Here is a 13,391-nt window from a genome sequence, read left to right as displayed (position 1 = left end):
CAGATGGATCTTGATTGAAAGCAGAGAATACTAGAAAGATATTTACCTATGTTTTATTGACTATGTAAAGACATTTGAGTGTGTGGATCATAAGTTATGGATGACATTGCCAAAAATGGGAGTTCTATAGCACTAAATTATGCTCATGAAGAACCTATACATAAAACAAGGGGCAGTAGTTTGAAAAGAGCAAGGGGATATTCTGTTTTTTAAAATCAGGAAAGGTTTGTGTTGGAGTTGTATCCTTTCACTATACTTATTTAATCTGTATGGTGAGCAAATAATCCAAGAAACTAGATTATATGAAAAAGAACACAGCGTCAGGATTGAAGGAAGACTCATTAATGGTCTGCTATCTGCAGATAACACAACCCTGCTTGAAGAAAATTGAAGAAGACCTGAAGCACTTACTGGTGAAGATCAAAGACTATAACCTTTATAACATAAAGAAAATAAAATGTACTCACAACAGGACAAATAAGCATTATCATGATAAACAAGAAAAGATTGAAGTCATCAAGGATTTCACAATCAACACCTGTGGAAGCAGCAGCTAAGAAATCAAACAACTTATTTCATTGAGCAAATCTGTTGCAAAAGACTGCTTTAAAATGTTAAAAAACAAAGATGTCTTCTTGAGATTTAAGATGTACTTGGCCCAAGTCATGGTGTTTTCAGCTGTCTCATATACATGTGAAAACTGGACAAGAATAAGGAAGACGGATGAACTGATGCCTTGAATTACTCTGTTGTTGAAGAATATTTAATGTACCATGGATTTCCAGAAGAGTGAACAAATTGGTTTTGGAATAGCCAGAATTCTCTTTAGAAGCGGAGTTGGTGAGACCTCTTAAGAACTTTGTACTTGTTAACAGAAGAACCAGTCCCCATAGAAGGATGTCATGCTCGGTAAAGTGAAGGGTCAGCAAAAAAGAAGAAGACCCTCAACGAGATGGGTTGACACAGTGGTTGCATCAGTTGGCTGGAACACAGCAAGGATTATGAGGATGGTGTAGGATTGGGATGTGTTCTGTTCTGTTCTAGGAAATGTTGCTATGAATCAGAACCCACTCTGTGGCACCTAATAATAACAACAGCAACTACAACAACATGTATCAGAATTGACTCCATGGCACACAACAATATAAACAATAATCCAAAATATTGTCATTTCAATAAAGTCAATATAAAAAGTATTCATGATATATTTTTCATTCTTTTTTATTGTTACTAAAGCTTTAAGAAATATTTACAGCACATTTCAATTTAGATTAGCCACATTTCATGAACTCAGTAGCCATGTGTGTCTAATGGATATAGTACTGGATTTGGGAGTACTACAAACTAGAGAATAGAGGCCAAGTAGAAAGAATGAGTACAACATGCTTGTATAAATGCTGAGAGCTCTAACTAGAGGGGTTACTTTGCTCTCAAAAACTCACTGCTGATGAGTCGGATCCAACCTATAGCAACCCCCACTTGGGTTTCCGAGGTGGTATCACTACGGAAGTAGATTGCCCAACCTTCCTTCCGAGGAGTTTCTGGTTAGTTTGAACCGCCAGCCTTCTGGTTAGCAGTCAAATACCTTAGGCACTGAGCCACCAGAGCTCCCCCTCAGAAATCAGGGACAGATAGGCAATTTGTCAGGCCCAATGCAAAATGAAAATGTTAGGCTTCTGTTCAAGAATTAAGTGCTGTTAAAAAAATATGACTTTCTTTCTTCTACAGTCTTTCTCTCAACTTATAATGGTTTTTCTTCACTATATAATGCCATTCTAAATGAAAAAAGGAATTCCTTGGTGGTGCAAACAGTTAATGTGTTTGGAAGCTAAATGAAAGTTGGAGGTTCAATTCCACTGAGAGGTGGTTGGGAAGAAAGGCTTCCAAAAATTGAGCCACAGAAAACCCTATCAACCACAGTTTCACTCTGACACACATGGCGTGGCCACGAGTCAGAACTGACTTGATGGCAACTTTCTTTTAAATGACTATGAGTTAAATTTTAATTTTTTTGCATGAATTTTACTTATCATCTTTATATTGAGATTATTTTAAATACAATATAAGAGCAATTACTTCGTATGTAGAATCATGAAAATTATACAATTGTATTTCATGGGTTGTCCATGCAAGTATCCCATTTTTATCATATCAGTGAAATATTATTTTCAGGGCAAGCTGTTGGCTAATTCAAGGAAATAATAAGGGCAAGAAATGATGATTCTTTGTTGTTCATGTGTTTTAGAATGCCATTGCCTTCTTTCTGTATTCAAAATAAGTTCTGGTCCAAACAGAAAATGTTGTCACTTGGGAATAACATTGCCTCCCCACTTATTTAGTTGTACACATACACACTTAATCTTATACTTGCTTTGAGTCTTGTTTGGCTCCCACACATTATACATCCATGGAAATTCTGGATTCATAGGGCATTGTAAATGCTATAAAATGGTAGACACACATATAGTGCATATCTCCTCTGTTCATACACATGCTCCATTGTTCTATCTAACTTAATTTTCAAAACACGAGTTCAAAGATAGAATTATTAAGAATTTTAAGGTGGCAATAGTAGAGCATTAAACAAGCATGGACCATTCTGAGCATGTGAGCAGTGTGGCTGCACAGGTTGCATGTCCATTGACTCTAACAGCAGTATCAATCAATATACAGAGATAGAATTTTCCTAGAAAGAGCTTGAAAGAAAGGAACATATTACTATTTGAAAAAGGGAGTTAAATGACAGTCCTTTTAATATTTACAGGGAATACATAATCAATTAATGCTTATTTCCCCCATAATTCCCAAATAGCCAGAATGGAGAAAACACAAAACTTAGAAAGAAGTTTTGAAAATGAAAACAAAACAACAATAAAATATTTTCTAGAATACAGGTTTCTAGTAAATCAATAATATTAATTACTAAAAGAAAATTAACAAATTAAAATTTTTGAATTAACTTCATCCTGTAATATTCAAAGAGAATAAAGAAGTATAAGAGCTTAGAATTTTATTTATCTGTTAGTTGGTTTAAGATTTGCCAAGGGATAGGACTTGACTGTGGGAATGTCAACAAGCTAAGAATCTGTTGGCTGGAATTGAATGATAACTTGAGGGCAAACTATCTTTTTAAAACCTCAGCAGAAAGAAGACTTAGAAAGAGAGAACATTATTTCTTAAATGGGAGTTAGGATTGCTATGGAGATGCCACGTGGATGTGTTCTACAAATAGGAACATGCCAATGAATGGTCAGTGACAATATCATTACATTTGGGGAATCACTACTATGGTTTAAATCAGTCTTTCCAAAGGGGCACTGTGTATTATCTGCATCTTGTTTCCTAGCATAAAATTCAGATTTCTGGAATTCAACAGTTACTTACTGAATCAGAATTACTAGGACAAGGGAACAGGAGTTTATATTATAAAGATGTCCCCTGTGTAATTCTTATCCACATAAATGTTTAAGAAACATTGTTCAAGTCTCCTTTCTTCCCACAGCAATGAATATACTATGTTTATTATAAACTGTGCTGCTTTCTTTATAACCCAAATCACTAGAATTAAACAGCTGTTTAGTATTTGAAGTATTTAGAAGGCATAATACAATTCTGATGTGCTGAACTTGTTCTATTAATCATCTTGGTATATTTCAGAAATCAACAATACAGAAACAGACCATTACCTGAACAGCTGTAAGTTCAAGATGTTTATTAATATTGTGTTACCTGAATATAAAAGTTAACAGTCTAGATCGTTCAGATTTACTTTTGTGTTGGTATCAGAGAGGTAAAACAGATAAACTTTGATTGATTGGTGAACAGCTCATAGTGCTTTATTTTATCTCTAAGACATACTTTATTTTACTAAAGAAAAATGAAAATTGGAGATTATTTGAGTGGATGTATGAGTGCCTATGGCAGATGTGTGGTGGAAAGGAGTTATGTAACTATCAAAGAGAAGGCAAAATGTTTACTTCTCAATATTCTAATTTGAGATACACATACTATATTCTCACAAGTTTTCTAAAGATAATATAAAAATAATGTATATGCTGATGTTTTTTCACCTAGAAGCATAAGCTTATTGTTATCTCCCCTAAATAAACATCTCTTGATATTATTAACTTCCTTTTACTAAAATGGCAGACAATAATTGGGTTGATGGCATATACTGATGAAACTACTGAAGGCCCAGATAATATTTTTACTCACATTTTAAAAGTGCCAACTCTAAGCCTAGTGCTTCTCTCTGTTATAACAGTCTTCTATTTAGAAAATATATTTAATAATTGTGAAAATAGACAATTAATATATTTATCTTAAAAGATGGAATGTATTACTCATCAACTCAAAATGTTGGTTAATTAATAATTGATTTAAATATAAAACCAAAAATAATTCAAACTTAAATGTGTGTTACATAATTTTTTAAATTACAGAGGCAATGAGAAGGACAATCTAATCTAGTTTGGGGACAAAAGAAGATTTGCAAAATGTATTATAGAAGAGGTAACAACTAATTTACATCTTAAAAGACCAATAGGAGTTATCTAAATGATATATTACAGTTTCAGAAATGATAAAACCAAGAGAAAATGTTTTATACTATTTGAGCACAAAGTAAAAGAAATATGGGACATAGTGACATCACTTTGTTGCTTATAAACTACTGTTGACTAATGCATGATCCCTCTTTGGTAGGCTGTGGAACAAGAAGGAGTAAATCTACCACTGAAAGTGTCAGGATCGTTGGTGGGACAGAGGTAGAAGAGGGTGAATGGCCATGGCAAGCTAGCCTGCAATGGGATGGAATCCATCGCTGTGGAGCAACCTTAATTAATAGCACATGGCTTGTGAGTGCTGCTCACTGCTTTAGAACGTAAGTCCTGTATCTTGCAATGGAGTTGGGGTAAGCAAAGTGAAATAGGGGCTTGGCAGGAAGAAATACCTCATGAAGTTTGAAAGAAATTAGCATAAATTCAAGAAAGTATATACATCACAAATGTGTACTATTTGGTTCTAATTGGTAGAGCTGAGGAGTTTCATAATACTTGTTACAACAAGGCAGATATTGGGTGGGTTTCTTTGAGAGACCAAGGAATCAGGAAGCAGAGCTGATTCAGTTCCAAAGGGTAGGATCATAGCCTCTGGGAATGGGACTGCTATAGCCTCCTAAGTTTCAGAGTTAGATCTTTACCAACTCAATTTTGGAATGGGGGGCTGCTGTACATGAGTGCCAGTGTGATGGGGTCATAGTCACTGCCCAAAAGTGAGGGGGCAAGGCTGTCATGCCCAAGGGGTAAAAGAACAGGGCCTGCCAGGCCAAGGACATGAAGTTGCCACTCACATGGACATAGACTTGGATCATCCAATGAAGATGTGTTCAGGTACCAAGTTGACTAAGGGTGGAATGTAATAGTTAAGGTTGTGTTAACTTGTGTCTGCCATGGTTTTGAGTGCTTGCCAGTTGGATACAGTTATTCCCCATGATGAGAATGGAATAACTCGATAGTGGAATCTGCAGTGAGCAGTTAATTACTTGCCTTTGGGGTGTGGCCTGCTTCCAGTGTTAATGTCGAAGCTTCGAGGAAAGTCTGTAGCTGTTTGTCACATCTTGGATCCTACATTCAGCCAAGTCTTCATCTCTAGTTCCTGGACTTGAACCAGTGTCCTGCTGTGTTGCTTGTCAATTTTGGAATTGTTCTGAACTTGAACAAGTGGCCTGTCAGGTGCCTGTTAATCTTGGAATTGTGCCATTTTACTTGCTGACCTTGGGTTCGTCAGCCTCAGCAGCCAGCAGCTGCATGTGTTACAAAAGGTCTCTAGCTCCAGTGGTCCTGGAATAAAAGGCAGAGCTGTAGCCCAAGGTTGATGGGCTTTCACTTGGCCCCTGGAACTGGCACTCATAAACGCTAGAAGTTTTATAATTTGGAAATGGAAATGGTGTATTCATATTCATATAAATTATAAGGTGATAAATATTCAATAGGTTGTCAAAGGAAATAAACATTTTAAAGTTCTTTTTAAAAGACGTTAGCTTGATGTCAAGAAGACCCATATCTTTCCACTGCTATCAAGAATGAATGCAGGTTGGATGGTGGGTTGGATTCCAATAGGCCACTTCCACGTGGTAAGTGGAGGTGGGGGAGGAGCTAGGGCTGAGACAGAGCCTCAGGAATCTAGGTAAGGGTGGGTAGACAGGCCACTCACCCAGATGCGGCAGGCAGGGGGCAATCTAGGCCAAGAGAAAGCCATGGGATCCAGGTAAGAGGAGGGAGACAGGCCACACACCCAAGAGGCAGGAAGAGGAGGAGGAGCCAGGGATGGTAGAGCAGCAGGATCCAGGTAAGGGGAGGGCGGAGAGGTTCGAACAGCTAAGGAAGACAAACTTGTCTGTCAGTTTGTCATACTGTGGTGGCTTGCGTGTTGCTGTGAGGCTTAAGGCTGTACCACTGATGTGTCAAATGCCAGCAGGGTTGCACATGGTGCACAGGTTTTCAATGCAACTGATGTACTCAGATGGAATAGGAAGAAGGAGGAGGCCATCCGTTTGTCAAAAAATTGGCCAGGGAAAACTGTATAAATAGCAGAGAAACACTGTCTGATACATTACTGGGCAACTTTATGAATAACCCTGAAACATTGTCCAATACAGTGCAGGAAGATCAACCCCTTAGGCACTCAAAACATGTGTGAGAAAGAGCTGTATCATCAGAGTAGAAAGAACATTAATGATATGGATAAAGTAAAGCTTCCTGGACATCCATTTGCTGACATGGCATGACTCAAATTGAGGAGAAACAGTTGCAAATATCCATTAATAATTGGAACATTGAATGTATGAAGTATGAATTCAGGAAAATTGGAAGTTGTCAAAAATGGAATGAAATGCATACAGATTGATATCCTAGGCATTAGAGAGCTGAAATGGACCAGTTTTGGCCATTTTGAATCAGACAACCATATGATCGACTATGCCAGCTGTGTTAGACTGGGTTCTCTAGAGAAACAAAACCAGTAAAGCTTATATAGAGAGAGAAAGAGAAAATTATCTTAGAAAAATAGCTCACAGACTTATAGAAGCTGGCAAGTCCAAATTTCTTGGATCAAGCATCAAGCTGGAGGCTTTTCCTGACTCATGCAGCTGAAGGGGCTGAGGCTCTCAAGGTTGGCAGGCAGTATACTGGCTGTTGACTTCAACGAATGACAAATCCAAGATCTCCAAACCGAATGGTGGAGTGTTTGCTCACGGACAGTTGTAGGCAGCACAACAGAATCCCTATCTACAGAAGAATGTTTCTTTTCTCAGGATGTCCATAAATATACTGGAAGCAGTCCACACCCCTAGGGAAACTCCTTTTCAACGAATTGGCTGCTCAAAACATATTCATCTGATCTCATCATGGGAATAACCACATCATGACTGCTTAAACCACACATAATTGTGGGTTTAAGTTGACACACAGCTCCAATTATCACACTGGCAATGACAGTTTGAAGAAGAATGGCATGGCATTCATCATCACAAAGGATGTTTCAAGATCTGTCCTGAAGTACAATGCTGTCAGTGACAGGATAATATCCAAATGCCTACAAGGAAGACCAGTTAATATTATGATTAGGCAAATTTAGGCACCAACCACCAAAGCCAAAGATGAGGAAATTGAAGATTTTTGTCAACTTCTGCAGTCTGAAATTGACTGAACATACAATCAAGAAGTGGTAATTATCACTGGTGACTGGAATGCGAAAGTTGGAAACAAAGAAGAACTACCAGTAGTTGGAAAATTTGGCCTTGGTGATAGAAATAATGCTGGAGACTGCATGATAGAATTTTGCAAGACCAACAATTTATTCATTACAAATACCTTTTTTCAACAACACAAATGGCAACTATACACATGGACATCACTGGATGAAGTACCCAGGAATCAGATTGACTGCATATGTGGCAAGAGGCAAAGGAAAAGCTCAAAATCTTTAGCCAAAACCAGCTAGGAGCTGATTGTGGAACAGACCATCAATTGCTCATATGCAAATTCAACTTGAAGTTGAAGATGATTGAAACAAATCCACAAGAGCCACCATATGACCTTGAATATATCCCTCCTGAATTTAGAGACCATTTAAAGAATAGATTTGAACACCAGTGAGTGAAAACCAGAAGAATTGTGTGATGATAGAAAGAACATTATCCATGAAGAAAGAAAAAGGTCATGAAAAAGATGAGAAAGGAAGAAAAAAACAAAATGGATGTCAGAAGAGACTCTGAAAATTTTCCTTTAACAGAGAGTAGCTAAAGCAAATGGAAGAAATGACAAGATAAAAGACCTGAACAGAAGATTTCAAAGAACAGCTAGAGCAGAAAATTGCTATAATGAAATGTGCAAAGACCTGGAGTTAGAAAACCAAAAGGGAAGAACACACTCAGCATTTCTTAAGCTGAAAGAACTGAGGAAAAAATTTAGGCCTCATGTTGCAATATTGAAAGATTCTATGAGCAAAATAGGAGCTCTGGTAGCATAGTGCCTAAGGCACTTGACTGCTAACCAGAAGGCTGGTGGTTCAAACCCACCAGCCACTCCTCAGAAAGGAAGATGGGGCAATCTACTTCTGTAGCGTTACTGCCTCAGAAACCCAAGGAGAGGTTGCTATGAGTTGGGGCCAACTCGATGGCACACAACAACATGGGCAAAATATTGAATGATGCAGGAAGCATCAAGAGAAGATGGAAGGAATACACAGAGTCATTGTACCAAAAAGACCTGGTGGCATTTCAGGAGGTGGCATATGATCAAGAACCAGTGGTACTGAAGGAAGAAGTAGAAGCTGCACTGAAGGAATTGGTGAAGAACAAGTCACCAGGAATTGACAGAATACCCACTGAGATGTTTCAACAAATGGATGCCCTACTGGAGGCACTCATTTGGTTATGCCAAGAGATTTGGAAGACAGCTACCAAGCCAACTGACTGGAAGAGATCCATATTTGTACCCATTTCAAAGAAAGGTGATCCCACAGAATGTGGAAATTATCAAAAATATCATTAATATCACACGCAAGTAAAAGCTTATTGAAACTAATTAAAAAATGGTTGCAGGAATATATTGACAGAGGACTTCCAGAGGTACAAGCTGGATTCAGAAGAGGATGTGGAACAAGGAATATCATTGCTGATGTCAGGTGGATCTTGGCTCAAAGCAAAGAATACCAGAAAGATGTTTACTTATGTTTTATTGACTATGCAAATGCATTTGATTGTGTGGAGCATAACAAATTATGGGTAACATTGAGGAGAATGGAATTCAGGAACACTTAATTGTACTCATGAAAAACCTGTATATAGACCAGGAGGCTGTTGTTCGATTGGAACAAGGGGACACTGCATGTTTTAAAATCAAGAAGGGAGTGTGTCAGGGTTGTGTCCTTTCACCATACTTATTTAATCTATATGCTGAGCAAATAATCTGAGAATCGGAACTATATGAAGAAGAATGTGGCATCAGGATTGGAGGAAAAATAATTAACAACCTGCAATGCACTGACGACACAACTTTGCTTGCTGAAAGTGAGGATGACTGGAAGCACTTACTGATGAAGATTAAAGAATACAGTCTGGAGTAAGATAACATCTCAATATGAAGAAAACAAAAATACTCACAACTGTACCTATAAGCAGCATCCCGATATATGGAGAAAAGTTTGAAGTTGTCAAAGACTTCACATTGCTTGGTTCTACAATCAATCCCAATGGAAGCAGCAGTCAGGACATCAGAGGACATATACACACTGCCATTGAGTTGAATCTGACTCATAGTGACCCCTCCTTGGGTTTCTGAGGCAGTATCACTACAGAAGTAGATTGCCCAACCTTCCTTCTGAGGAGTGGCTGGTGGGTTGAACCGTCAGGCTTCTGGTTAGCAGCCAAATGCCTTAGGCGCTACTGCCACCAGAGCTCCTACTACACCATATATAGCACCGGGCAAATCAGCTGCAAAGGACCTCTTTCAACTGCTGAAGAGCAAAGATGTCTCCTTGAGGACTAAGGTGCGCCTGACACAAGCCATGGTATTTTCAGTCACCTCCTATGCATGTGAAAGCTGGACAATGAATAAGGAAGACTGAGGAAGAGTTGATGCTTTTGAGTTGTGCTGGGAAAGAATGCTGAGAGTACCATGGACTGCTAAAAGATCTGACAAATCTGTCCTGGAGGAAGTGCAGCCAGAATGCTCCTTGGAGGTGAGAATGGCCAGACTTCATCTCACCTACTTTGATCATGTTGCCAGAAGGGACCATTCCCTGGGGAAGGATGTCATGCTTGCTAAGATGGATGGTCGACGAAGGAGGGGAAGGCCCTCAACGAGATGGATTGATACAGTTGCTGCAGCGATGGGCTCAAGTATAGCAAGGATTGTGGAGCTGGCAGTGGAAATGGGCAGTGCCTCAATCCGCAGTGTGTAGGGTCACAATGAGTTGGGAAAGATTCGACGGCACCTACCACCAACAACATGGTAAGAAAGATAGTTCAGTATGAAGAAATATGGAAGCAACAAATTATACAACTGAATAGCTCAACCTGTTATATTCCAAGAAATAGATGACATTTTACCCTAGTGTTAATATGTCCACAATACACAGCATACTCTATGTATTATACAATGTACCTTCTATAGTAATGCCTTGTTAAATTATTGTATGACCTTCTTGGTTTTCAGAGAAAGGTGTATGTTTGTATATAGGGTACTTGGGCATATGAAATACATTTATTTCTTTCATTCTGCACAGAATATGCTTTCTAGATGTCCACTTGGAGACACCTATGTCCAAAAATGTCAAAATGTCCTAGGATTTGAATTGGGTGACTTGGCATGTATTTCCTAGGAAATGTGCCATTGTGATATTTCCTTTATGATTTGGCCCCAAGTCTGATTCTAGATTGGAAGGTTTTACACACACACACACACACATATTTAAATTTTATTTTATTTATACATATTTATACAATCTTCCCTTTTTCTCCCTAGGTATAAAGATCCAGGAAGATGGACTGCTTCCTTTGGAGTAACAATAAAGCCTCCAAAAATGAAACGAAGCCTCAGGAGGATAATTGTTCATGAAAAATATAAATACCCATCACATGACTATGATATTGCAGTTGCAGAACTTTCTAGCCCTGTTCCCTACACAAATGCTGTACATAGAATTTGCCTTCCCGATGCTTCCCACGAATTCCACCCAGGCGATCATATGTTTGTAACAGGATTTGGAGCACTTCAAAATGATGGTGAGCCTCTGAACAGAAACTCAAATTATAGCAATATAATTTGGCATTCTAATCCATTTAAAGAATATTAATTCCATTATGTCAAAATATGCTCATTGGTTGTCATGTGGACTTGGGCTAAGCCAGGCTATACTAGTGAACTATGTTTTCAGAAGACACATGAATTCCTTCAAGTTTTAAGTTCTATTAAATGCATTACTATTACTACAGTAAAGTGCTTGGTACGGTGTCTGAAAGAATAAATTGTGAATATGTCTCTTAGCCACTGAACTTTTTACTAAGGAATTAACCCTTAGGATATTAAAAACCAAAAAACCAAACTCACTGATGTCAAGTCAATTCTGATTTATAGCAACCCCTGTTGGGTTTCTGAGGTGGTAAATCTGCATGGAAGTAGATTACTCCACCTTCCTTCCGCAGAGCATCTGGTGAGTTTAAACCACCAATCTTCTGGTTACCAGTCAAATGCCTTAGGCACTGTGCCAACAGAGCTCCTTCTTAGTATATTAGAGATCATTAATAGATCCAATTGTGAAGGTAACAGAGACTCATAAAGCCATCTTTCTCCCCTACTGCAATTTCTTTCTAAGGTAAGCAATGGAGTAGAGACTATTTAAACAAATTGAGGTGCTTTCCTAAGTACCTAACTTTTCATTTAAAGTAGTTAGGAATAAATTTGATGAGCATTCTCTTCACAAATATTACTTTATCTGAAAATTATATACTCTAAGATTCTATATCAGTGCCTAAACCAATAATTATGTACAGTTTTCTCCAGATATATAAAATATATATGTATCCATAAGTACAAAGATTATTTTTTTCCCTTTAGGTAGCAGTCAAAATCATCTTCGGCAAGTAGAAGTGGACCTCATAGACACTAAAACATGCAATGAACCTCAAGCTTACAATGGTGCCATTACTCCTAGAATGTTATGTGCTGGCTCCTTGAAAGGAAAAAGAGATGCATGTCAGGTAAGTAGTTTTACCTATTAGTATGACACATGCTTTTTTGGTAACTTTATTTTGAAATAGTAATAGGCAGTTGCAAAGTTAGTACAGAAGGGTCCCATACCATTTAACCTGTTTCCCCCAATGGTTAATAGCTCATATAACTGCTGCATTATTAGTGGTCATCAAGTCAGCCTCTGACTCATGGCAACCCCAAGTATTGCAGAATAGAGCTGCTCTACAGTGGTTTCGTAGTTGTACTCTTGATGGAAGCAGATCACCAGGTCTTTCTTTAAAAACCATGAAACTGATGTAGTACAATGTGTGCTTATCATTCCATGGTATTTTATCACATGTATAGATTCATGTAACTAACATCACAATCAAGATGGAAAACTACTCCATCATAACAAAAATCTTCCTTTATAGTAACACTCATTGCTTTCTTCCATATCATCCCTAATCCCTGGCAATCACTAATCTGCTCTCCATATTATAATTTGGGAGCTCTGGTAGCATAGTGGCTAAGGCACTTGACTGCTAACCAGAAGGCTGGCGGTTCAAACCCTCCAGCCACTCCTCGGAAGGAAGGTTGGGCAATCCTACTTCCGTAGTGATACTGCCTCGGAAACCCAAGGAGGGGTCGCTATGAGTCGGGGCCAACTCGACGGCAAATAACAACAACAACATATTATAATTTTGTCATTTTGAAAATGTTATATTGATGAAATCATCCAGTAACTTTATTTTAGTGGTCCTTTTTAATTATCTATAGTGTTTTTGATGATCTCTTTATGGAAATTTTTTAGTTCCTCTAGATAATCTACTATACATACATAACTTGTTACAGTCTTTTGGTGTCAACATTTTCCTATTTCTCCATTTATCATATTAAGTATTAATAAGTATAAATGTAAATGATAAATATTTCCTCTATACATATTGAGAACCATTTTGGACAATAGCTTTAATTGTCAAACATAATGTAAAAAACTCAAAAGGAGAATGGAAGTCTTTGTATTTACCCATAGTTTTGCTTTTTATATTGTTTTTCCCCTCTTAATTTTCCAAGATTTTTTCTTTTATCAATTCCTTTAGCTGTTCTTTAAGGTGGATATAACAGTGACAGATTGTCTTAGGCTTTTTTTTTTTT

At 37.9% G+C, this 13,391-nt stretch overlaps 1 protein-coding gene across 1 annotated transcript in view; it reads left to right on the top strand.

The window, feature by feature from the left end:
• Positions 1 to 13,391, top strand: part of LOC103198632 (transmembrane protease serine 11E-like) — a 46,650-nt gene that overhangs the window by 27,341 nt on the left and 5,918 nt on the right. Inside the window, exons 5-8 of the mRNA XM_007942806.1 lie at positions 3,658 to 3,696; positions 4,705 to 4,882; positions 11,028 to 11,287; positions 12,120 to 12,262. Coding sequence (XP_007940997.1) covers positions 3,658 to 3,696; positions 4,705 to 4,882; positions 11,028 to 11,287; positions 12,120 to 12,262 — 620 coding nt within the window. The remainder of the gene's footprint in view (positions 1 to 3,657; positions 3,697 to 4,704; positions 4,883 to 11,027; positions 11,288 to 12,119; positions 12,263 to 13,391) is intronic.

The sequence above is a fragment of the Orycteropus afer genome, unplaced genomic scaffold (genome assembly GCF_000298275.1).
Source record: "Orycteropus afer afer isolate SDZICR_OR568_19922 unplaced genomic scaffold, OryAfe1.0 scaffold00098, whole genome shotgun sequence".
Lineage (NCBI taxonomy): Eukaryota > Metazoa > Chordata > Mammalia > Tubulidentata > Orycteropodidae > Orycteropus > Orycteropus afer.
Note: the sequence above shows the minus strand (reverse complement) of the source record. Positions and strands in the feature narration are given on the sequence as shown.